This window comes from Haliaeetus leucocephalus, unplaced genomic scaffold, assembly GCF_000737465.1.
Source record: "Haliaeetus leucocephalus isolate CR32 unplaced genomic scaffold, Haliaeetus_leucocephalus-4.0 Scaffold362, whole genome shotgun sequence".
Taxonomy (NCBI): Eukaryota; Metazoa; Chordata; class Aves; order Accipitriformes; family Accipitridae; genus Haliaeetus; species Haliaeetus leucocephalus.
This window is the reverse complement of record NW_010972798.1, coordinates 4,664,143-4,691,296: the sequence shown is the minus strand read 5'-3', so window position 1 is coordinate 4,691,296 and position 27,154 is coordinate 4,664,143. Positions and strand designations below refer to the sequence as shown.

Here is a 27,154-nt window from a genome sequence, read left to right as displayed (position 1 = left end):
TGCGACTCTGAACGTGGACAGACCAGCCATCCCAACAACAATTAACCTGTGCTTCTCGTTACCTTCTCGCAGTGAACCGAACTGTGCTGTGTGCATGTTAAACAGCAAGATGTTACACAAGTAAACAGCCCGTATGAACAAATAATCAAGGTGATTATTTTTTTTTTGTCCCCCTGAAGCAGTATGTTTTTGTTTTCTGCCAGGGAAAGGAGGGGGGAGGCATGTTGATACCACAGTGAAGTGAGCTGGAAGTTCCAACCAATCCTGGACTGGGAAAAAAACCCAGGTTTTAAAGCACTTGCTCATTTTTGGTATTAGAATTGCTGTTCCACAATACCACCTTCACATCCTTCCCTTTGTAAATTTGTAGCATTAGTTATTTTCTCCCAAACCAAAACACTGAACTGATCAATACTGCCGCATGGCATGCACAGCTTGCCTGTCTGCTCCAGGAAGCAGCTTTTTTAATTCAGCCTCAGTGGTTATGTCCTGTCCTACACAGGGTGTGCGCTACATGTGAGGGAGCTGTGGTTGTAGGTTTTCACCTTTGATGCAGCTGCCAAATAACTTACTAGAGCAAAGGGGTAGTATTTTTTTAATAAATAACTGTAGAACACATGCATGTAAAGTTTTGTCTTGATACAATGTCCGTAAAAATGCTCGAGAAAAAGAGCACTAATACACAGCTGTAATCTCATACAAGAAGGCTGGGCTGTTACTCAGTTTCATATTTCAGTTTCCCTCAAAAACCTTGAGATTCCTCATGCATACTGCTAATGAAAGTTCCAAGAGAGCCATGCTTGTGCTAGTAGTCAGAAACAAACACCAAAATACAGTACAATGAAAACAGTGTTGTCTTCAAATAATTAACTGCCTCTAGCATTAGATGTTACTGCTATTTCTTTTTAAGATAGCCCTTACTTGCCAGAAAATAGCAAATCCCTAACTCTTAGTTTTAAAGTTGAGTATTTCATTTAGTCATGTTAACACTTCCATAAAAATATATAAATATTCTGAAAAGGCTTTCTCTTTTAAAATAAGTTATTCTTAAAAAGTCTAGTTAGAAAAAAGTAGGTGTTAAATAATTGCAGAGGCTGTGCAGTGCTGGAGGTGAGCAAAGGTTAAACTGCTCCAACACACCTGCCTTAAGTCTCATACCTATACGAGACCTGGTCTGCAGCAGAACCAAGGGACTGCTCTGGATTATTGCACGAGTGAAAACTGTCAAACCCAGCCTCTCCCTGCTCTGGGAAACCAGCAGTGGGAGCTCAAGGTCACGCCTGACACCCTGAGCTTTCCCACCCAACCTGCAAAACCTGAGTCAAGACATTCTGCTCCCCAAATTCTCCTTGGCCTGGACGGACACTGGCATGGTGGCAGTGACACACACCCGCAGCTCACCTGAAGGTGGGTTCTAGCACTGCTCTCATGGGCAAATGAGTGTTTCACCACCTGCAAAAAATCTGAGAAGCTTGTTGAAATAGGTTTATTTTTACATAATCGATGCCATCTTGACTGAATGTGGTAGCCAGAGGGGAAACTAGAGCCTACTGCATTTCATAAGTGAAGGCTTTGCAGTTTGCTGTCATCTTTCACTTCCATTTGAGGAAGAGGAACTGCTGCCCAACACCATTTCACTTGCTTTCAAAACAAGTCAAGAGTCCTTTTTCCCATGCTAGAGTTTGTACTTCCCTGAATTACACAAAAAACATGCACACATGAAAAAGCAGCATCCTCCATCCCTGGCTAATTGCCAAGCAACTGAAAACAGGAGACACCGATAACTGTGATAAGCTCTCTCTCCCTGCATAAACTCCTGGATGCCAGGAAGCGAGACTTGCCACTGCTAAATACTAATGAAAACCAGGAAGTATTTGGGTCTTTATTGTCAAGTGCCCAAGAAATTTAGTGTTTAAAGATAATTTTTAACCCCAAACCAAATGTAACAGAGTACCCCAGCTCTTCAGTTTGTTTCACCATCAGAGTCCAAGTTGTACAAGAATTAACAAGTGTAATCAAAGTAACATTTAAAATATAAATCATTTCATGTGACTCCACAGAGGAGAAGTGTCACCTGTAACATTTCTACTTTGTCCTACAAAGGATCAGCAGGAAAGTTAGCAACAGTGTTTTATTTACTCTTTTGAAGGAAATGTTTTGTAAAGCGATCTAATTCATTCTCAAGGTGAATGGCTTTATTTCTGTAAAACAAACAAAAGCAATGGATTTACTTCAATGCAGTAACATCACAAAGAAGGCAGAAACAACATCAGCGTTTAATTTCTACTCCTCTATTCCTGGAACCCACAGCCCTAAGAAAACCTAAACACAGGCTCTAGTCAGAGCCTTGGACGCTGCGAGTCTGGGACCTGACCAGGCAGCAGCAGAAGGCTGCCAGCTGTCTGCCCCATGTCTCCTTTTCCCCAAAGGCTGTGCCAGGTCCATCCGGGACTCCCCTGGTTCTAGCCTTTCCTTTTAACATTTAACTTGGGAGAGGTTCTGCAATTGCAAGGAGGCCACCCAGCAGGGTTGATGCAGGCCATTCCTGCAGCATACCACGGCATGGGGTGCACACCATGGGGCTAAACGTTCACCCAATTGGGGTCTTGAACGCCCGAGGCCAAGAGGCAGCTTACAGCAGGGCAAAAAGAACATGAAGCTAAGGCTGAGGCTGCTCCAAAGTCCCTAAACCACCAACTGCTGGAAGTTTCTCTTCTGTAAACACCTACTACTGGAACGAAAAGAAAAACAAGGCTGCACTGAATGACTCAACACAGTACAGCTGCTCTCCTGTTCTCCTATGGGGAGGGTTCTTTGGGAAGGTGCCACCCTAATTTACCTACAGAAGATTAATATTCTTCAGAAAGCCATCTCTCCTATACAGTAAGAGAGACAAAGGTAAAGACAATCTACGAATGAGTATTTTTGTAGCTTTGCTCATTCACCTAGGTAGAAGCATACATTTATTTAACTTAACCAGAGCTGTTCAGTTATAAGTAAAGAAAATAGGTATTGCTGCATGCCCTTCTGCACTTGCACTTACCTCATTTCAACTTGAAAGTTAACAGCAAGCACCAGTCTCACTGAATTTGCCTGTGGCCAGTCACACCCAGACTTACCTTAGCTGCTTGGAGTTGCTCTGTATGTTCTCCAGCTGATCTATTTCTTTGGAAAGCCTAGCAATTTCCTTTTCCAGGTTTTTCTGGGTAATATCCACCTGCTGACAGAGCCGAGCAAAGGTAGTGGCCATTTCCCTAAAAGGAAAACAAGTTTGTAATCATGATTTACAGAAGTCTGTGTGACAAAAAATAAAAAAAATAAAAAAAAAAAAAAAAAAAAATCACACGGTGTTGCAGTGTGCAGTAGAACACAGCAATCAAAGTCTCCAGCTGTTAAGGGATTATAGAATAGCAGAAAGCAGGAGAATGATGTATTTTTTTAAATTAAAAAAGAAACCTTAAACATACCAAATGCACCTCAGTCTATGCCAACATCATGTCTGGCAATTTTTTCATTGAGCATCAACAGGAACAAGTCTGAGATGGGGACTCCGGCACTAACACATCCTGGAGCAGCCAAGTGCTCCCCCGTGCAGCACCCCATGCCACGCCAAGCGCCCTGCTCATGGGGAACGTGAGCACGTTGCAGGATGAGGAGTGCCCCAGACTTGCTGAGGCACCCGATCCTACTTGCCTCCTCAGTCACCTGCTCCCCACCTGAGTTCCAAGACTCCTTACACAAAGGGAAAGAAACCCAGTTACCACCCCAGGCCAGCAACCAGGCTCTCCCATAGGAGAGGAGATGTCTCCTCTCCTCTCTACTTCACCTCACTGGAGCATTGGTTTGAGTCCAGCTCTTCCATGTCCTCACAGAGACACACAGCTGCTGGACACAGGGATGCTTCTCTTTCCTCTGCTGAAGCTGAACTTGGTATTAGTAAAGTATTCCCTGGGCTACACAGGAGAGGTGTTCTGCACCCTGGTGGTTAGAGGTCTCATTTAGCAGGCCTAATTTTCTGAAATAATAATTTCATCAAAACAAACTGTTTCAACAGGGGAGGCTGAGGGAGACAATCACCCAGACATTACTTTGCAGAGACAGGTGGAAATGCATTTGGGAAAGAGACACACAAAAAAAATGGAACAGTTCAGAAAGGCTCTTAAGTTCCTCTTCCACAGTGCAGAAGAGCCAGGACTGGCTGCACAGAACTCACCCGTACCAACCCTGGAGGCAGAACAAATGCTCACCATTAAAGTGACGCGGGGCTGATTCAGTGCTAACCTAAAAGCAGACCAATTCAGCTTCCACGAGAACTGAACCAACTCCCGCATCTTCAAAGTAAGGTGTTGGACAAAGACAGTCTAGATCTTAAGACTAATTCTCACACATATACACACAGAGACGTATGTATTGACCTTTCCAGGTGGTAATTTCAAGAGAGTTTGAAATTCCCTCATAATAAATGCCAAGGGACACTAAAGCTGCCTTCCCACATCACGTACAGCCAGTCCCCACTCCCAGGACAACAGTACCAAGCTGACATAATTTCCTATCCTAGTGAGGAGAAACACCAGTGTGATACTTACTGTTGCACCTGATGGCTGCAATTAGCACTTGTAAGACTGACGATCATCTGCAGCTTTTCAGTAGCATAGTTTACAAACTGCTGTTTAAAGGCTCTCTCTTTTGCTTTAGTCGTCCAAGTTAGTCTCTCATAAAGATATAACAACCCATACATACTTAAGGAAACGGAGATGAGTTTCCAGCCTACTGTTCTCCAAATCTGAAAGAGAGGATTCTTCATTAGCTTAAGTAAATTGCCCTACAGAATAAACTCTAATTCCACCGATTTTTTTTAATTCATCTGTATGGCCCTTTCACCAGATTAGTTTAAGGAAATATATTATTTCTGTATTATTATTGCAGAGCCATACAGCTATATTCAAATGAGCCAGAACCCCAGTGGCATGGAGAACATGCAGGTTACAGAAGCCTTGCTGCTTTTTCATGAAGAAGGAAGGAGAAAGCAAAGCTCCGAATAAGTCCAAACTGAATGAGGCACCATCAAATCATCCTTTAATTCAGAAACTGAACACAGACATATGGCATAGAGAATATGTCCAACTATGCTCAGAGTAATTAGACTAATTTTCTCACTACAGATTGCAGGTATCCAGTGTACTACACACACTCATCTGGCCCGGTGTTAAGTCCATTACATGCTTCGCGTTACACCCCAAACAGGAAAGACCAGTTTAATCTTTGCCATTGCTTCTAGTACAGTGAATGTTGCTAATAATACTTGCCACTCCTCCAACAACAATGATGCTCATAGAGGTCCGTGATGTCAGTGAAGCTAAACTCATTACCAAAGGAACCATAAAATCATCGTGCGATACGTTCTCTGGAGTTACGGCAGGAAGGCTGGCAGCAGATGGGGTGGTAGCTAAAGGACGAGGGATCTAGAAGAGGGGAATATGGCAGCCTGAGTAAAAAGCATTAAGGAGCTACACAGCAGACTGGTTTTATTTTATTTTCATATATTCAGGGTTTGATTTACTTAAAGTAAACATTTCAGCACAGAAATCTGAACAATGTTCCTGATAAGCAGGGGAGGTTTTGACAGTGCCTTGCCCAACAGGGGACTGGGTTAGAATAAGGGTTCTACATAGGACTGGCTCTGCTGTAAGGATCCAAAAGTTACAAATGAAAAGGTTACCCAAAGGGTTCAATCCGAAGCAAAACAAAACTCAGGTAACAGCTGCAGACAGTTTAGGTAAGGCTTTCTGTTCCATTCTAACCCTGAATATAATCCAATAAAAACAACCCTCACCAAAAATACTTCACACAAAGGGACTACGGGAAAGTAGCAGCAAGCATGTAAATAGTAGAGGCAAACACAGCAAAAATCAATATATTCTCATCAAGGTAAAACAAGGCACTTAAAATGTCAGCCTAATCTCTGAAACACTCACTTGTAAGTTTGGATCTGCTAGTCCCAGTAGTACTCTCTGGGCTTGTTTAGGACCCAAGAAACGGTTTACAAGTGAAGTCCATCCCAAGGAAAAGTGGAACATGATATCCTCTTGAAAATCTGCACACAGGCTATGACAGTTTAGATCATAGCTGAGGTCAAACTTCCTGCACGGAATTAGCAAGTGGAGCTGACTCTGAGCACCAGAAGGCAACAATGGTTTCAGATTTTCTAGAAATAAAACAGAATAGTAAAGATGAGTTAACATTAAAAGCTTTACAGCATATTCACAAGTAGCATCCTTGCACTGCTGAACAGCTTTGTGAACTATAAGAATCTAAACTTGCCAATTTTTTTATTTATTTGTAAAATCAGTAGGCATTTTAGCAGTATTAATCATAGCAGAGCAGGCAATTTATCACTCTGATAAAAGAAAAGTCACACAAAATCAGCTCATAGAGAAAGCACCACTGGAAAAAATGGTCAAATTAACTGGAAGACCTCTATATCAATAGTCAAAAGATAAGGATGGACTAAGAAAAAGCTGGTTTATCCAGCAGTTCTGTGGTGCCCTACAGAAAAGGCAACATTATTGCATAAGATGACAGAAGGCTTCACGTAATTCCACGATCTAGCTCTGAATCTTTTATTACCAGAAACAGATCAGAAGAGAGATATGGATATGCAATAAAGTTACTACTTATTAAAAAAGAAAAAGAAAAAATGGAATGCACAAATACTTTGTGAAACTATCCTGTTTTGCACTCAGAATTTGGAGGGACCTAGGAAGAGGATTATACTGCAGAAACATTATCTAACAGTTAGTGTATTTCATATATCTGTTGTGGAAGCCAAAAGTTTAAATGGGTTTATAAAAGGATTAGACAAGTTCCCAGAGGACAGGTCTATTACTACTTGCTTAAGCCATTAATCCAGATGCAGTACCTTGGCTCAGCAGTCCCTAAACTGGGGATGGATCACTATATTTACCCTGCTTCATTACTCTTCTCCCCAAGCATCTGTTACTGTTTAATATCGGAGACAGGCTACTAAGCTGAACAGACACTCAGTTTTGATCTAGGATGGCTTTTCCTTTATTGTTTTATAATGTTAATGTAAAATCACCATCAGAAAAAAAATTCTTTAAAAGCAAGTTTTCTTAAATTGTCTTCCTCCAAACAAAAGGTCTTAACACTCCTCCTTCCTCATCTTACCAATCATCTCCTGCTGTGACTGATGCATTGACTGATTGACTTCACTGGAACAACGATCAGCCAGGTTCTTTCCCAAACCATCTTCTATATGTTTGTTCAGTTCCTGAAGTTTCATAAAGAATAGATGCTCATCAATTTGTATTTAGCTAATCAATTACATTATACAGAGCATAAATATGTTAAACACTAAGCATTGTTCTTTATAGTGGGAAGAAAAGCACGTTACCATGCAAATACCATGCCTTAAATTGCACACTGTGACTGAAAACCTAAAGGAACACAGGAAAGATTTCTCTAGGACTGTAATCATTAAAAGGCATATGGAAAAGTCTGTATTTTCGATAAACCATGGCATTGAAAAGCATACCACTGCCACACTGCCCTGCAAAGCCTTTACTGTCATCATTTGATGGGAGCCCATTTCACTGCTCTGCACAAAGATAAACCGATCCCATCAACTCCCGTGGAGGTCTGCTCCGGACATTTTGCAGAGCCAGGACAGCATAGACTGCCCTGAAAATGCAGCGCTCCCAGCTGATCAACAAGGCTGAAATAGGTGGGAGTTACAGCAGTCATTCATTAGCAGCAAAGTCTGAGCATAAAAGGCAAACTTACAGGTGTAAGCTCCTTTAAAATACTAAGTTTAAGGAGGAATTTATAGAAGTTTAATAAAAACTGCCTTTTTTCCTTAAAAATTTTTTAAAAAAATAAATATAAAGTGGTCAGTATTTGCAAGTTTGTTTTATTTTGGATCTATTTCATTTTAGGAGTAGTGAAAATTGTTTATGGAAGGTCTTTATTCACTAGAAGTGAAGACCACAAATCAGGATGTCAGTTTCAGTAACCACTCCAGTAAAAAGACTGTTGAAAAAAAGAATTAATTTCTTCACCAAAACAAAGCAGAAAATATTTTAAACTGTTTCCAGTTTTAGGTAGACAGAGATATGCATATGTCGGGAAGCAAAAATCCTGCAATGCTTAAACATTTAAGTGTCACATAAAATGCTACGCAAATTATGAAAATACAGAAGTAGAAATTAAAGGAAAGACAAAGAGCCTGGCTTCAAACCATGCAAGAAAACTTACTGTCTTATAGAGCTTCAATACTTGAGGAGAAGGGTGAAAATCTGAATAAAATTCATCAACTAAAAGTGAAAGTCGGCAAATCTCATCAGTCATGGCAGAGGAGACCTGGAAGAATGTGGTAAATACATAAAATGTTTCTCCTACCTTTTTCAGCCAGAGTGAAAACAGACCACTGCATTGAGTCATTTATTGTAACAGTTAATTACCTGATAGTCAGGAAGGATTGCTATTTTGAAGGTTTTCTTTCTTTTTTTTTTTTCTTTTTTTTTGTTTTCATATTGGAAAAGGAACATACTAGACATTTCAAACATACTTCATAAGATGGGTGGGCACCTAAAGGAGCTGCCTTACAGAAGAGATAACACTGGAATTAGGGAGATTTTTCCCACTGCCATTACTTACTTTATTTTCTACTTCCTCAGTAACACGTTTGATTTTTTCCTTAGTATCTTCTGTCAAAATGTTCAGCTGATTTCGAACGAAGTCCAATCTATCCTTCTGATCTTCTCGCTCTTCCATCGAATGGACTCTTAACATAGCAGAAAGGAAATCACCATCAACAGCAGGTATTCTCCCAGTAATGAAACAAGCCCCATAATCAGGCAAGGACCACCTAACTGATAGTTTACTGAGCAGCCAAAAAGAATCCAAAGTGATAGCAGCTGAACAAAGCAGAGGCACTGCTTCAGAATGACTGCAACATAGGTATTAAATTTACAGGCACATCTAAAGGCTGCACTGATCAAACGTAACTCAAATTACTGGGTCTTGATATATTTACAAAAACAGCATTTGGAGTTGGAATTGTTACCATTGCACATAATTACAGCTAAAAAAGGTGAGGGGAGTCAGGGGCCTTTAATACTTAGTCTATCCTGATATAAAAATTAAAAAAAAGGATAAACCTGATCAAACCATCCTACTGCTGCTCACCAGCACCACTCAACTATTCCTTAACAGGGACATGGGTCTGATGACCCTGCAAAGCAAAGGGGAGGTGGCAGAAACTAACCTTGTCACAAACAACTCTCTTCAGAAGTCCCTGACCTATCATTTAAGTAAAAATTGCTTAAAATCTAAAGCAGTTATATCTTGAAGGGCCAGCAGAAACATCAAACAGCAATTCAGATTAAGAGGGGTCACTACACAGGTTTTCGCAGCTTGATTGACAGAAAGAAGTAGAGTATCAGAATATTTTCAAACATTTCACAGCATGTTTTCATAGGATCTGACAATGTGAGACAAGTTAGTATGTAAACACACAGTTTGTAAAAGCTGATATATTCAGGAAGATCAGTGTGTTTGACAGGCACAGTGGAGTCTGTTGAAACATAAAGACACACTATTAACAGACACAGAAAGGAGATGGATGGAAAGGATTAAACATGACAGCAAGTTCACTGTGTACAAGAGACAAGAGGTAGCAACAAAAGTGAGGGAAAAAACCCCATGCATACGCAAACCTCAAAGAATATATGAAACTAGCAGACAGTAAATGAGCTGCTATCATTAGCACTAAAAGGATTACATGAGCAAAGAGAGAATAAAGATATTTAAGGAAACAATCTGGAAAGGACCAGAGGTCAAGCTTCTGTTAGCTTGGGCTTTTCTCATCCCTTACAGTATTCTAAGCACTTGCAAATTAAAGTATCTACAGCCTCCCATTTATTTTCTCAGTTTTACCATTAACAAAAAACTTAGGTAAAGCAGGCCCACCATCACCTCTGAAATGCTGGATACAGCTAGAAAACCTTAAGATTTCACATATTTTTGAAAAACAGATTTCAAAACCCACAGACTGCCTTCATAACTGTAAGTCAGTAATAAAGAATAACAAAGTAAACCAAGATCCCTATACAGAAGTCACAGACCAAGGACAAGACTGAGTGGTGCAAGTGAATAGTAGTAAGACTGACACACCAGAGAGGTTCTCTATTTCTTACCAAGTGAGAAAAGTGAATTTTAAAGTCCTTAATGGCCCAAGAAAATCACCAGCACAGAAATGGCTCCTCAGAGGATCTGGATAAACCAAAGCCAACCAGCCCTCCAGTCAACCTACCTTTTCTCTGCTGCTGCTACGTTTATGGCGTCCATAATGTTTTTCACAGTATCTATTATCTGTTTAGCTCTGATAGTGTGCTGTTCAAACTTGGTTTTCACAGCTGACTGCGAGATACACTCCTGCGAGGGGCCCAAGCCACAACACATTACTGCAATTCCATGCCAACACATTCAGGAATTTCACTGTCAGAAAGCACACGCTGCTAATTTTACCATGAACTTAAGCCAATAGGAAATAAAAAAGGGAGAAAAGTATATAGAAATTAAAAGACAACAGAACTGAAATCTCAAATGAGTCTATAGCAGCAAATCTGTACCTTCATATTCATTCACAGTAATGTGCATGGGTTTTTATGCTTTTAAAATAAATTAATAGTGTAAAGAAAAAAGAAAACTCGGATGAATACGCAAGATAAATCTAGCTCTTCAGAAAATTTTCCAAACTATCTCTTCGGAATTATAAATGTCTACCATGAATGCTGGTAATATTGCCTGGCTTCAGTTTTCTTTGTTGCAATACATATTCTCAGTTTCAAGAAGCAGTTCTGTCAATAAAATTTGACATGCTTATGTCAATACTGACCACCCAGAATATACAATTAGGAATAAGAAACAAGGATTATCTCACAGGAAAAAAAAAAGTTAACTAGTCCTTAAAATATTAGCTTATTTGTAGATTATTGAAGTGTTAAATGAACAACTAGAGAATGCTCTAAAGATACCATTTCTAATCAATCTTCAATCTTGATATTGTACAGCAATTCAGAAACTACAGAAGACTGATTGAAGAGATATACAAATGTTCAATTTGGGCAAAAGCAAATCAATTGTAATAAGCCATAAATTAAGACTTTGACTTTTTTTCAAGCAACTGCACATCCTGACTTATGTAGCCAATTAAATGCTGTCAAAATTCAACCTGCACTAAGTCACCACAAAGTAGCAACATCTTCTGTGTTTGAGGGGAAGAAAGCAAGCAGCTAGTTTCCTTATACCAGATCTATGGGTTTTTCAAATTGTTCTCAATCTATGGGTGCACCTTTCATAGCACAAACAGGTTTAGGTTGCTTTTAAAAGACTTGCCTGTGACCTTAGCATACACTGTAATAACAAATTTCAGCTATCTAAAAATAACAGATCAAAACAAAATAAACAAAACGGGTAAAATATATTCCCTGTTCCTCGATGAAGCAGATCTAGAAATCAGCAATGAAAGGCCAGAGTTTCATAAATATCAGCACATTGTAAGAGCTAGACACAGAGGAAAGAGTCTTCCCAACATTAGTATGCGGTAGATAAAAGGATGACAGTCACTCACAACATAATCAGAAAATCCAAGTTAGAGCACTAGGAGAAACACAAAGGTTAGTTAAATGACTGGGAAAGATAAGAGTGGGACAGCAGCTGTTTTGCTGTTAGTCTGTAAACAAGTATTTATCAAAACAAAGAGAAACGGTATGTTTCAACAGCATAACTAAAACCAGTTACCTTCCAGCCCACTTCCAGTATAGCAAGACAGTCTTTAAGTGCACAGCTTATTACATTCCCGTGCAGTGTTAGGGAAGGACTCTGCAGTAGTGTACTAATTCAGGCTCTGTTATTGACTCCAATTTACAGCCAGAATTACTATTCCACCCTGCCTCCCTCCTCCACCCCTCCCCACACCGTTTCTGTTACCAGTTTTCTGAAGAAACCTGGGAAACACTATAATCTGACGCATAGCAGGGTTTGGTTTTATGTAGAATATCCTCCAAGGACTACTGCACACAGGGCACTGTGCATGCACTTCTTTGCTGTTTCGATTAGGCTTTTCTATGTATCTCATTGTAAAATTTCAGAAGAAAGATACACAGACTACTTTCTCTTATTCCACAACACAAAAATTCAGAATTGATCCACTAATTCAACTCTTTCCTTTAAGACTGTGTAGCTTTTTTCCTTTGTCGAAATACAGCTGACATACATAGTAACATCTTTAAAGTTACTACATGAATCTCTAAAACCTTAATTTCACCACTGCTTAGAAGTGTTTCTAGTAATTCCTGGACCGCTTTTTCTTTTAGCAACTTAAACCACCCTGTGCTTTGCAGAAGAAACATGTATCTATTTTTGGAATGCCTTTTGCCTTCACACAAAGGTCTACATAAATGTAGTTACAAACCTTTCAAAAGTGGTCCAAATTTTTCCCATAACACAACAAACTAGCAATGATGGGTAGTTTCTAGATTATTTTTTTAAAAATTCTAGCTATACTGAGCTCATACCAGTCCTGGAATGAACAGGCTTTCTCATCAGGGAACTGATATTAAAATCAGGAATGTGGAAGTGCTGGAGAAATAACAGTTCCTCTTCTCAGCCCACATGGAAAAGAGGAAGAAGCCGTCCAATTTTAGTGAAGACAAAAGCAGGGTGAGAGAATCCAGGAGGAGCAAAACCAGCAGATATAGCCAGTGGGAACACGGAACATGTGGACGGGTTTATAAATTAGTTGATGAGATATCTTAGAGACATGAACTGGACAAAAGAGCACGAGAGATGTTTGGAAAGTCTGAGCAGGGCACCTGAAGAGGGACAAGGAGCTAAAGGCAAGACAGAGACTGAGGCAGGGAAGGAGTCAGTGTTTGATGAGGACAGACAGAAGCATCTGTGCTCACATCCCTTCCTTTTCACAGCCTGGAGTGTAATCCAAGTGTCTTGGGACTTGCAGCTCCTCTGTCAGGAAACAGAGTAAATGCAAAGCACTTTAGCTAGAAGTGCTTAGGCTGTACTCATGGCTAAACAGCATCCGAATTTGGTCTAGCAGTGCATAAAGCATTGTATCAAGTAGGATTTCATTCCCAGACTAAACACAGAAAATTGTACCTTATGTACGACACTCTTCATCAATATATGAGCTGGTATAGCCTAGTGCTGGTAAACATAACTGACGACAATAGTATGCTGATGTCAGCTACTTTATCAGCTCAACTGATAGTAATTCGAGTATTAGGTCTGAAGATTTCCGACCTGGTGAACCATTTAAGTATCAGCCTTGCTTTAAAAGCAAATAAAATGCCATTAGAACTTAGGAAATTGCCCACAAAACCTGAATGTGAAAGAGGCTGCAACATCAGACACTCAAAATTTAAATTGCTTTGGCAATCTTAATTTAGCACATGTTGTCATGATCACACTCCTGTTCAAAACCATTCATTATGATTTCAGGATGAAACATGGCTGAGCAGGGAAAAACATTACAGAATCCACTCTCACTGTTGGGAGTTGGAAGGTGTGCAACAAATGAAACAGATAATGTGAAAGAAGAAAAAAGTTGTTTAAGGCCATACAGTGCTGTCACAGAATTGTTTTTTGTCCCAGCCTCTGCTTAAGAATCTTGTCATGGTTGTCACCTTGTGATGGATGCTTCTCATTTTGGTGGCAAATTTGACACTGTGACATCCGATTTACAAACATGCTGAGCACTCATAGCATCACATCATTTAATAAGTTGTACATCCATCTTAATCTTGAAATATCCTAAGTGCTGAGTGCTTAACTGTAATTATAAGAGATTTTGTCAAAAAAGGTTTGCGTACAGCACGTGGCAAAATATGTTAAAGAACAGTAACTGATTTAAAAGCTTAATTTCCACTATTTTCCTGCTGGTTGGAAGTTTCTTACTATAACTCTTAGGACAAAAATTACAAACAAAAACGCGTGTTTCGCTACAGCTAGTAACACAAACAAGAAATGTCATGCCTCATGGACTCAGGCCCTGCTGGTATTCTGAACCAATCATTTCAACAATTCAGTCATCTATCATAAGAGTGTGGATAAAGATTAAACTTCAGTCTGACATCTTCTTGCTTATGCAAGACTGAAACAAGCTATTATTTTAACACCTTTTTGATATACACACATCATCACGTAACTCGGTTTTGCTAAGGTCAAATGGGTTTGTTGTAATGCGAGAAGAAATACTTTTCAGAGGCAGTCTGATTTTTCAAAATCTACCGAACAAGGAATTACTGGTTCAGGCATGCAAGAGCCGCCTTGAGCATTCGCTGTATACAAACTAGTCGTACCGTTCGGGCTCATGTTGCATGAGATACGCTGATACATACCACACAGGACCATCGAAGCATACTTAAGATGCCTCCTTAAGATATCCAAGAATGGCTTTAATTAGTTATCAAATTCAGCAAGACAAATGGATCCTATCACAAAGAAATCACTCGACTGTCTAGCCAGTCCTACTTCTGAAGAAACTGTAAACTCCCAACTATAAATATAGCTAAACTGAGGTTGAAGGATGGATTCTGTACAGCAACAAGGATGCAAAAAGAGTGTTAATGTTCAGAGTATCAGAACTAAGAGGTAGGTAATGGTGATAATTTCAAAACTCTGGCTTTAAAAATGCAAGTAAATGTTTAGATTTACATTGGTGAAACAGAATTTCTTACTATTTGTGTCCTGAATTACAATGATTAATCACAAAGCTACAACTCCAGAACAAAACAAGGCTTACTATACAGCAAACATTTCACCAGCTCATGGTTGTAAGTGATACACACCTCTCTAAAAGCATCATGTCTTTTTATATAGACTAGATTGGTACTGAGATCTCAAAACACGAGCTAAGAGTTTTGGTCTCTTCCCCCACTGAACAATACTTCCTTCCAACAGCTACCTGCTACTCAAGGTGAGAAGAGATGAACAGAACCCATAGATAAGGCAAAGCTGTCAGGTGGTTTGAATACCTTACACTCCTCCACCTGCTAACATGGGTAATGTTCAGTAAAATTAAGCTAAGCATAAGCAAAGGCTACCTTTGCATTAAAAAACAGGCAGTCTAAAAAGCCCATCATAAATACCTCAAATATCTGCTCAAAATGTTGAAATTCCTGGAATCTTGTTTGAAATCCTTCTGCAAGTGCTCCACCTGTGAAACATAATGCACCATAAGGGAGAGAGCAACACCTCACAGCAGTGATTGCATCTTAAATATTTTTGTTTATCAGGTTTTATGATTTTTTTCTGTATTTGAGGAAAAGCAAGAGTTCCTACACACCACCCTCTGGCATTCCTTGGGCCTTCTGTCTCCTGGCACTCAGAACTTCTTTTGCTGAAACAAAAAAGATGCGATTCCTTGCTTCTACAGGATCAATAACTTTGAGCTCATCAACTAGAAAAGTCAGACAGCGCTCCATGTGCTGCCGACGGACCTAAGGAAAAGGTAAAAAGCTCATGAGAAAAACACAAAAATTGAGCCATCATAAAATGAGAACGTCAGAGTCAGAAACAGATGCTGAACAACCCCTTAGATAGCAGATGCCTCCCAATCCTACTGATGCAGCAGCTGCTTTTAACCATTTTAACAGCCCTGGAAACAACAATACTTTCTTCTACAACTGTCTGTATTTATGTAAGTCAGACACCTCAGTCAGTTACTGGGGTAACCACTTCATTCCCCATATACAGGGAAATAAGTATCACTGCAAGCTACTTGCCGTTGGAAAGATCTGAAGAGCCATCTAACATTATACTTTACCAGCTACTCTATCCGTGTATACATATATAATCTGTACTCTCAGGCTGCACTACCATTACAGAAATAAAAGGTAATACAAAGAAGATTTAAAACAAGCTTAACTGTGGAGGAAAAAGGTTCTAAACAAGCTTCCCATTGTATTACCTGCCTGCACATGTTGTAGTTTGAATTGCAGGTTGCTGTTTGCTCTGAACAAGGAGTAAGTTATTTCCATTTTCTGACCAAATAACTTACCCTTTTATTAATAAGGCAAAGCTGGTGTTTTCATAATAATAACTGTATTCCCTAGGTAATTTAGCACATTTTTATGCACATGGAGGCCTTTGCTTTACATGTATGTATTTTAAAAAAAAAATCAACCCAAATAAGAGCCATCAAGTCACTCACATCTTCCATATATTCTGGTTCTGATGCGGAGGCATCCCACCTATTATTCAAGATGAAGATGTTTGGCTTGGAAAGTCGTTCGTTCACTTTATGGAAAAAATGTTTTTCCTAAGAATTAAAGCACAAACAGAAAACTCCCCAGACATCCAAACCAGAGTCATGCTTTCTTCTGTAACAGATTCTTTAGTTAATCCAGCTTTTAAAAAGTTTATTAAAAAGAATTCATTAGCATTAAACCCCCACAGATATCCAACACAAAAAAGGCTTATGATAGTTCAAAAGTCATCAAATGTCTTAAAACTGATGCCAATGCTAAAAGTCAAAAATACTGCAAGCTTCTCTAAAAATAGGTACAAATACAAATTAAGAAGAAATCCAAAACAAATAGTTTAGAAAACACTGGAAAATAAAGTCTATTCTTCTATAAATCTATCACATCATTCACTGACTTTTTTTTCCTCCTTCTTTCACTTTATTATCACAAAACTTCATTTCCTTTGATACTTCTAGCCCTCTATTAAATTTGTTTGCAATTTTGTGACACTCAGAATATTGCTGGGGAAGAGAGGAAAGGAAAAAGAACACACAAGACATGACTGCATCTGCTCATTTAATTTTTTAAATAAGACACCTGGCTAAAACTGTGAAGTCTTTCTTATTTCAACTACCAAGATGCTTCTGTTCACCCTGCCAAATCTGGTTTCTATATCCAGAAAAACATCCTCTGACTGTATTCTTCAACTAGACAATGTCACCTTGAACTACAGACAAGTTACATTTCCTATATGAGGATGTACGGCTTGAGGAAAAAAGTCATTGCTGAATGTTTTAGTTTTAAAAATAAGACATGCATGTACCTGAAAAATGTATTTAGGTCCCTTGCCCGTACCTACCACCCATCATTGCTGTTTTCATAGTCATAATGGGTAAGTCGTGATGGAGTGAATCCCCACTCAGCACAGCTGAAACAGAAGAGACCTCTGTGCTGCCATAAGCTTTTTGAGTCTGCAGCAGGACACCACTACATACTCTGAACACAACACTGGAGATATGTTAGTCTCCATCAGCCAGGGAGTTAAGAATGAGCAAACAAAATTACTGTTGCAGAAATAAGAACTTTGTCTGAAGAGAATTTATGAAGAAATACTAGAAAAATCACGTTCATGCAAAAAATCTGTGGTTGTGTAGCAGCTGCCAACTATTCGTAAACCTGTTATGGTAAGAGGTAAAAATAATGTCTAAGGAGGATGAGAACATAGTTATCATATGCTTTACCTGAAGGCTAAACTTGTATAGATAAAAAAATTACTATTTGCCACAATGCAAAGCAAAATACAAATGCTTTAGAGCAGTTACATAATTGTTAAAGGCAACTTCACTTGTGTCTACCAAGCTGAAAAAATTAAAAAGGAGAAAAAGAGCTGTTTACTGAGCCAAAGCCTCAATCACAACTAAGATCTACTTCCTTTCCCTCCAATATACACCCTGGACACTGGTGATTTCCAGATCCTAGTAATAACAAGGTGCTCAGTGTTAAGTGAGGATTTATGGGCATGGCAACCAAAAAACCTCGGCAAGACTTTAACGCTTGAAACAAATTGCAAGACTAACCTATTTCTATTTAGCAGCTTTCAGCCATGCCTGACAAGGAACAGACTGGCCAAGAATCCCATCAAAAACCAGAGTAGGACTTCTGTGACTGAGTGCTTGGAATCAGACAAACACAAAATTAACAGAATCTTCCAGTAGACATACAGCCTATTCGTCTTTCCTGCATGTTTATTATCTTGGTCAGATTGTTTTTAATGGTTCATTTTCCTGAGTAAATGAGAGAACCAAATCAAATTTGGCCTTTTCTCTGCTACTTTATTACACCAAACTGAAATCTGGCACACAAGTCCCTATTGTTTCTGTGTTTCTATATAGTAATGAGATGTTCACTGAAACCCAATCTTTTTTTCATCCTTTTTTTTTTTATTAAAAAAGCCCCCAACCCAAAACTATGGTATGCCCATAATGTAAACAGCTTCTAGACTCCCTCCATACTAAAAGCCAAAAAGCGTCCCTCATGCGAGACAATGGAGAAGATAAAGCCACAACTGTGCTAAATCCTCTCTTTGCCTCGGATGTTGTCAGAATTTTCTTTTTGTCCCTTTTAAATCACATCTCTTTTGTATTTGAGTCTTTGTGAATTCGACTCAGAAGATGGAATGTAATGTTTTTAAACTCATTTTATGTTCTCAGATTTCTACCAAACTATTCTAATTTGCTAGAATGCAAGGAAATACTGTCTTTGTACATTCAGTTCTTTGTTGTACTAAAAATTGCCTCAATAATTAGAAAGCTCAGACACTGCATGTCAGACCTACACTCAGAAAAATCAGAGCATTTTATTTGTGTGCAGTAGGCTTAATAGAAGTCTTCAAGACATTTCTCAGTAGCATTATGCTATGTTCTGGCAGTCACACTTCCAATAAATTAGAAACCTTATATTGATATTGTTTACATTCACAATACTTAGTTTAGTGAAAACTGGAGATCATTACAAAACTAAAGCAAATCTTTGGTCTTGTATTTTGAGTATCACAACAGCTCTTTTGGCCACCTTGCATGCTCTCCTTCTACAAGTCATACAATATTTAGGCTGCAAGGTATACAGAAGTCTTCTCTCTCTTAAAAAGGCTTTATAGAATAAAGGTGTTAAAACATCTTCAGCTCTCCATGTTGCACAGAACCATGCAACATGAATGCTTATTGCCAACATCTTCAGAAGAAACACAGTCCAGTGAGGGGAACCTGTAGCACTTGTCCACAACACAAGGTCTGTCAAGGGAATTCACCCTCTTCTGAGACAAGAACACAAGAGGAACAAGATAGAAGTTCAACTTCCTTTATGTACTTTGTGTATTTTACTAAACTTCTGGATAAGAAAAACTCTGTAATTTATTTCTTTGATCATACAAGTGTCTTCAGCTGACAAATATCGACAAACTGTAAAGCAAGACAAGCACTACATCACCCATTTATCAAAAAAGAAACTGAGCTAGAAAGGATAAACGTGATGCTCAAGTCAAAGTAAAGCTGGTAAGAAACTTGGTTCTCCTTTCTCTAGTGAGGGATATACATTATTTCTTGCCTCCCACCCCCAAATCCTATTCACAAGATCTAAGTGCAATGATTCATGAGAGCTTCAGTAAAGGTCTAAGAGAAGCCACTTCAGTTACCGAACTGCTGAATATTTAAATGAAGTAATGTAAAATCATTGCACGTCATACCGTGTTCATGAGTGTTGATTCGGAATTGGCAACCAAGACAAATACGTCAGCATCTAAGCAGAACTTGTCAATCCAGCTGTCTAGTTCTGTAGTGACATCTGTGCCCGGGCTGTTGAGAATAAAAAACACAAACTCATATTTACACAGCAAAGGAGTATTTGATTTTTATAAACTGATAAAAATAAAGTGGGACTGCCTAAGGGCATTGTAAGAAGATACAAAGCTTTATATCTTCAGGCTGATGCCTACCTCAAGCTTAAGGAAAACATAGCAAAAGCCAAATACCATTTAGCATTTATCAGTGTCCTGGTTTCAGATAGGATAGAGTTAATTTTCTTCTTAGCAGCTGGTACAGTGTGATTTGGATTTAGCATAAGAATAATGCTGATAATGCACTGATGTTTTAGTTGTTGCCAAGTAGCACTTATCCCAAGTTAAGGATTTTTCAGTTTCCCATGCTCTGCCAGCAAGGAGGTGTACAAGAAGCTGGGAGGGAGCATAGTCAGGACAGCTGACCCGAACTAGCCAAAGGGTATTCCATACCATAGAACATCATGCTCAGTATATAAACTGGAGAGAGTGGGCCAGGAGGGGTGGATCACTGCTCAGGCATTGGTCAGCAGGTGGTAAGCAACTGCACTGTGCATCATTTATCTCTTCTTGGGTTTTATTTCTTTTAATTATATTCCTTTTCATGAAAATTATTATTATTATGTTTTACTATTATTGTTAGTAGGGTTGGTTTTTTTTTACTTTAGTTATTAAATCGTTCTTATCTCAACCCATGAGTTTTACCTTTTTTTTGATTCTCCTCCCCATCCCACTACGGGGGGGTGGGGGGGGAGCAGTAAGCAAGCAGCTGCAACGGGCTTAAACCATGACAGTTACTCACTCACTGGACCATCTATTAATTCCAAAATGCAATATCTAATGAAATCCAGGCAGTCTTACAGAATGGTCCCCCTCCCTGTATCCCAAGTTTTAGATTTTAATCAAAAAGGACAGTTGTTCATAAAATATTTTATCCATTAATAAAGGCCTACTTTAAAGTGATATGCTATGCAAGCAGTGCATAGATTTAATAAGAAACTAAAATTAAGTTAAAACTACAGTGCTGTCCAGTTTTCAAAAAATAAGTGGAATATGAGCATTAGGTCATCTTTGCAACACATCAATTATTGCTCGTTCAAATATTCTCTATTTAACAGTAAAAAGATTATTTTCTCCTTCCAAGCACCTGTTCTATCAGGATCCAAACTGTTTTCTTTTCCCTTTACAATTCACCTTTAGCAATCAAGACTGTGCAGATCAAATCATGCCTTATATCATACCTATGCAAGGATCCCTTCCAGGCTTCCAGCATACTTGTGCTATGCACGTGTCCCCAGGGAGACAGCACAACTGCATAAGCTTAGAAGTCCAGCAATGCATCAAACCAACCAGCTCCCTGTGGCAGCTGGGCTGGCTTCCTGTATGACTAACACAGGACCTAAGGTTGCACCCAAGAAAATGACAAACTCCCAGTGGTTTCAAAAGTGCAAGATTAGAGATGCAACAAAAAGCACTACAATTTATCAGAATATACTCTGGGTGTTATTTTGCTGGATATGAAGAAATCATACTTATGAATTCACTCATACTTGAGTGAATACTCTTAAATTCAATCTATATTGATTCACACATTAGGTATAGATCACCTAACAGTTTGAAAAAACATTACCAGGTCATACCTCAGTGGCCAGGAATGTGAACATCTGACATACACAAAGCAACAGCTTTCAGAATTCTTTAAATACACAAACCATAGGAAATGCTAGCCCAACACATAGGCATACACAGCTGACAGTCACAGTTACATTTTGAGGTCACCCATTACTTTGATATGTACTCTTATCAGAAGCTTTTAAAAATGAAGTCCAGATTGCTTACACTTCATATGATCAGTCTGAAGTGTTTAAAGACAGGAGATGGGCAAGAGGTTGCTGCTGCAACAACCCTATTCACACTTCCGTACTGTTTTTTTTTAAAGGTAGAAGCGTCCTCAGCCAAAACCTAGCCCCTTATGCAGCTCAATCACAAGACACTGTCTGTTCCAACTGTTACAAGGCCAAAATCAGTGGGGTCATGACAGGCAGCAGTATACACAAAAGAACAAACTCTGTACTCTCAGAAAAAAAAAAAAAAAACAACAAAAAACTTTCAATAATTTTGCAACCTAACAACCAAAACACAATCAATCAGTAAACCAGTCTTTCTTCTAAACATTGTAATGGCTAATTTATTTAAGAAAACATTTACTAAAACAGAAAACATACCTGTCCACTAAAACCAAATCATCTCTCAGCAGGGCACATTTTGACTTGGGCCAAAAGACATGGACGAGACAGCCAGCTTTCAAATCTTTATCCATGTGAAGTGCATGAGCAAGCTGATTGACTGTCTATAAAGAGCATAAAGAGAAGACAAATATGAATGAATATGCACCACAAACAAGCCTGTAAACCAGTCTAATTCGCTTCTCAAGCAAACCTGGACAGGATCTATCTTGAACAGGGTAACAGTGTTCATACTTCCTTCTGGTGAATATTTGTGATTTTTTTTTTTTTTTTTTTAAGCTCTTAGACTCAACACCACCTAAAGAACAAGTAGTGCCTTGAAGCTCAGACAGGAGTTTCTCTGGAGCCACGAAGTGGCATTCCCCATGGGGTTAGAGTGTGTGATACTGAGCGGGGTTAGAGTGCGTGATACTGAGTGTCATCACGAATTTGCCTCAGAGGTTTAACATATCAATGTGAGCAGTTAAATCAGCTAAGCACTATAATGCCAAATGAGAGGCACGTTCCAAATCCTTAACAAGTAACAGAACTTACTCTCAGTCCTATAAAAATAAATCACTCAGCATATGCTATGCTACAAGACACACACTAGTTGTTTCTCTGAAATAGCCAAGAAAAATTGCAAAGTAAACCATTTTAGTTTGTTGTTCCCTCCTAAGTAAGAACTTAAAAATGCAGAATAGTTAACCTTATACTTGACATCGTTGTTAAAAATCTTTTGAGAAAATAGTTACTGTGAAAAGTAGCATTAATCATTCAAAAAAAGTACCTTGACACTCTTCTTTTCATCTGATCCTTCTGTCATAAGATAAGCCTTATCACCATCTGTCCCTTCCACACTGAGGAAGCAGTTTGTTGTATGGCCAATCCCACTAGGAAGTACCTTATCCCACAGCATCGCATTAATGACTGAACTTTTCCCACTGCTCGTTCTAGAGGGATAGAAAATAAAAGCACTTTGAGCACAGTACAGCAGCATTAAACACACACCTTTGTCTCGAACCAAATGCACTCCCATTTAATTGCATCAGACCTACACACTGCAAGCTGTTTTGGGTGATAGAGCTTCAAGCCAGTACAGCATAGCTTGCCAGAAAAGAATAGGCAGTGCAGGAAAATTTCATCTGAATAGCAGGTCCAAAAATATTTCTTGGTGTCAACATTACCTATCCAACCAAGAAAACCAAGTTTCATTTGCATAACACATACTGGCTCAAAAAGCCCAACCTGGACTGCTAAGTATGCTTTATCTGGTATACTTCAATCTGTGTAAGGAATTTGTAAAAGGTATTAACTCAACTTTGCTACACCAGAAAAAGCATCTAGCGTAAAAAGATGCCTTAGACCAACTTAGAGCAATTGCTAAATCACAACACACTGTTCCACGTAAGGGGGCAGCCTGCCCTCTTCTTTATGCCAGCCCTAGCATTCCTATAGAAAAGAACAGATTGAAAATATATGTAACATTTTGGGCAGAATTATGTTCTGATCAGACAACGATTCCATGTTCCCGCTCACAGCAAAGCTAAAGGAATTCCAGGGATGCTGGAGGAGGACATGAGGAGAACACTGCATAACAGGGGCAGGAAGGACTACCCTTTATGGTAGCAATCAAGGTGACTCCTTAAAATGTCTGTGAAATTACCACCTGAGCAACTTAACCTGTCTTTAGAGAAATATCTGATTTTTACCAGTCAGAAAGGAACTGCTGCTTCTGATGGAGTCTTCTAGGCATGAGATGAGGTACAAAAGGAGCAGTGTTGTACTACTGCCTTCAGACACGTTTCATAGCATTGCTGTCTGGGAATTCTCACCACAGGCAGCAATGACAACTCAGAACAATTTAATGGATGATAATCTTAACTGAATGAAGATACCTAGAGTTAGACGGGAAACAATGTGCAAAGCAACCTCCAATTTATTTCTTGTGCGTGATCCTTATAAAGCAAATGCTGTCTCTAATAACAGAACTTAATCTTGTCTTTATTTCAGAAGGAAGAGGTAGCTAAATTAATCAAAACCCTGTTGATTAAAAGGAACTGGTCACCAACTCAAGATTCTGCAAGAACTTGAAGCTCTCAGCAATGTCCTACTTCACATAACCCTCTACCCTTCACCCATAAATATTTCGGGTTTAACTATTACACAACAGTATGAAGTTACATACACTATTAACTCATTTTTTAGCTAGTTCTAGAAAAAAGTTCAGTACTCACTGTACAAAAGTTTACAGATGTATTCAAAGTGTCAGAGAGTTAAGTTTTTTCCTGCTCTGAACTTCTGCCTTTTGCAAAATCAACTTTTAACTTTGTGAAATATCAAGGCTGAAATATAACTGATTTCTTTATCCCTGATCTTTTACTGTTTTTCTTTAAATAGCTGAACTATTTTTAGCAAAATGAAGGTTAAGAACACTGTTGTACACATTTTTTCCAATACTATTACAGAACTTTTAGAACTAAAATATGAAGATTCATACTCCAGGAAAAAAAAGTAACCACATGCTTAAATTTAAGCACAGAAAAAATCAATTTTCCTGAAGCAAAGTGGACTAACAGGCCCCAGACTGACCAGGCACATAAAAGCATTTGAAAGTACTGGAACCATAGTCTTTTAGAAGGACTTCACTATTTTATATCTGACTTCACATTTGGTAAGGCAGATTTTCGTAATCTTTCTACACCCTCCAAATTTTATAGGAGCAGAATGGCACAATGTTTGGAATGCAGACATTTATTGGAAGTGCTAAGACCCAATCAAAATTTCACACTGAAAACTTAAGACTTTTCCACTAAGATGAGACTGAAATGCAAAACGCAACACATACAAGCAGAGACACATACAACCTCAGTGCTTTGGGTCTACAGACCTGACAGCATCTCTTTAGAATACTACTCATGTAGTAACACATTTCAGGTGCCAACAAATACCTTTCTTTTTAACTCCCTTTTTTCCTGCCGCAAAAAGAAAAAAAAAAAAATAGTTGAGACCATCCCAAGCTGACCAACATTAAAAATTTTCTAATACTGAAAATACTTTTTTTTTTTTTTTTTTAAGATCAGAAGTGAATTTAAATCACCCATAACTTTGCAAATATTATCTAAACATGCAAAAGGTTTGACACTTGGTCTGTAGTAATACCACTAAGGACTGTGAAATAGAACTTTTCCTAATTAGTGATTCAGGAAAGCAGAAATTCATAGCTTCATTCAGATTGATCTGTAAGCTGTACAGTACACTGTTACTGTTATCCCTTATAATCATCACACAGATCTATCAGACTAATGATAGAACCAACAAGGTAACCACCTCTGTCTATTTTTCTTCAGCTGCTTATATATGGAAACATAAACAGCTCAAAGTTTAGTTTTTCAGTACTTGTGATCAAACACAAACAGAAGTTCTTAACAGTAATAGTCCGGTAAAACAAAGCTATTAAATAAACAAACCCCACATTAAAAAAAGAAAAGCCATTCTGGAGAAGATGACAACAAACTCAGACCTTCCTATATGAAATAACGGATCTATACAGGATAGTTATTTTACAAAGTTTATCAGTGAAAGACACGTAACAAGACATACATAATTAATCTACAGTCACAAAGCAAGATGGCATCAAAGAAATACTCAACATCAATTAGATAGGTGTGAACATGGTTTTATGCATTATATTTCAAATAATAATTCTATGATGAAGCGCTAATTCCAGTGCATCAACATTAGAAATATGCACACTAAGCTCTGCAAGAGAAAAAAACCCCCAAAAAATCAAATTAGGTTCTGGTAATTCTGTTCATTACCTGCCAAAAAACGCCACTTTCATGTGTCTCCGTGAAAGCACCTCACCGATGACTGCTAACTTATTTTTATATGCCTGTATTTTTTGCAGTTCATCTTCTGTTGCTACACGTTCAAGCTCTGGGTTCTTGTATGTTGCTACACATAGAAAAAGTAACATAAAAGCAATCACGTACAGTGTGTATGTGCTCCCGGATACAGGATACAGATTATCAGTACTTCACATACTAACAAAAATCTGTGTAAGTTTTAATTATACGGTGGTAATAAAACAAAACAAACAAAACCACACTACAGACACTGATATTAGCCCTTGTCATTTGAGAGCTCCACCACAAGCACTTGTGAAATTGTGACATAAATCGCTTCAGGTTAATCAACAATCTAACTGCTGGATTCAATGACCCTGTGACCACAGCCTGCTGCACTGATGTGCCCCGCTCTTTGCGACACCTGCCTCCTTCAGAAAAGAAAGCTGGGACCTCTCATGGATACATCAACTAGGTTGGGCTCTCTTCTCCCTGCAGAGCTCACAGGGGTGATGAGCAACCAACTCCATGTGGTGACACACACGCCTCCACTAAATGCTAAAACGTCTGAGGGTGTAACCAGTGGTTCTTTGCATTACATCATGTTGATCTACTTTCCCACTGAATAACGGGAGAACCTGTTTGTCCTCTCTTCTATACAAAGGAAACCGAAACAGGACTATAAATGTTGGAGTGGTTAAGCCTTCACCATCATGGAAAGGAGCTAGGCTACCAGCCCAAGCAACGCAATCAGCTTTTCATATAAGCAACTATGCTAGGCATTCCTGCTAGCCCAAGTTGAAAAAGTCAACACCTAATGAAAGACTTGACTGTTTCTGAAGGCGTATGTTTACGCAAACAACACTGATATATATCATAATGTACATGGCGCTGCTCTAAAACATATTCAAAGCAGCGGACAAGGCCCTTGTGTTTAAGATGAAAGCTAACCTTCCACAAAAGTTGCTCCTTCAGAGACATAGTCCAGCAGCTGGTCAAAGATGGCAGTGATTGTCTTTTTAGCCAGCACGAAGTGTTTCAGCGGAGAGACGGTAGCTTCTGCCATTATGCAACTGCAACGAAAGTTACATAAAAGTGACCAAAATGCTCGGTATGCTCATCTACACGAAAAGCCATATGCTTCTCACCCAGTCATTTAAAAAAAAACAAACAAAAAACTCAAACCAAAACCCTAAACCCCAGCGAATGCCAGTAAGCTCAGTTTCTGCTGGGTTTCTTCCCCTGACAAACTCTTCTCTCCCCCCCTCACGGCACGCGCCGACCGCAGCTCACGAAGCCAGAGGACAGGTCTACACCGCTTTGGTGCGGTCTGTCCTCGACACACCAGACTCTCCCCTCACAAAACGCGCCTCACTCCCTCTCCACCGCTTGGAGGTCAGCGCTGTCCCCTCGGCCCAGCGAGGACAGGCCCGCGGCTCCCCTCGGCCGCCCCGGCAGGCCCTG

General features: G+C 39.1%; 1 protein-coding gene across 10 annotated transcripts in view; it reads right to left on the bottom strand.

Moving 5' to 3' along the window:
* Positions 1-362: 362 nt before the first annotated feature.
* MFN1 (mitofusin 1) overlaps positions 363-27,154 on the bottom strand; it is a 30,736-nt gene continuing 3,944 nt past the window's right edge. The window contains exons 2-19 of one of the 10 annotated variants that reach the window (XR_774684.1): positions 26,642-26,763; positions 25,664-25,799; positions 22,633-22,795; positions 21,843-21,967; positions 19,528-19,636; positions 16,253-16,360; positions 15,386-15,539; positions 15,189-15,256; positions 10,334-10,455; positions 8,677-8,803; positions 8,275-8,379; positions 7,189-7,291; positions 5,976-6,205; positions 5,307-5,462; positions 4,587-4,783; positions 3,827-4,281; positions 3,468-3,716; positions 3,165-3,254 (exon numbers count right to left, since the gene is read on the bottom strand). Coding sequence is in view for 2 of the 10 variants with exons in the window: in XM_010572914.1 (XP_010571216.1) it covers positions 4,074-4,281; positions 4,587-4,783; positions 5,307-5,462; positions 5,976-6,205; positions 7,189-7,291; positions 8,275-8,379; positions 8,677-8,803; positions 10,334-10,455; positions 15,189-15,256; positions 15,386-15,539; positions 16,253-16,360; positions 19,528-19,636; positions 21,843-21,967; positions 22,633-22,795; positions 25,664-25,799; positions 26,642-26,756 (2,226 nt within the window). In the remaining 8 variants the exon portion in view is untranslated. Of the gene's footprint in view, positions 2,202-3,119; positions 3,255-3,333; positions 4,282-4,586; positions 4,784-5,306; positions 5,463-5,975; positions 6,206-7,188; positions 7,292-8,274; positions 8,380-8,676; positions 8,804-10,333; positions 10,456-15,188; positions 15,257-15,385; positions 15,540-16,252; positions 16,361-19,527; positions 19,637-21,842; positions 21,968-22,632; positions 22,796-25,663; positions 25,800-26,641; positions 26,764-27,006; positions 27,025-27,154 lie in introns of those variants that run through there. The other 9 variants (XR_774683.1, XM_010572915.1, XR_774682.1 and 6 more) reach the window with 9 other exon arrangements.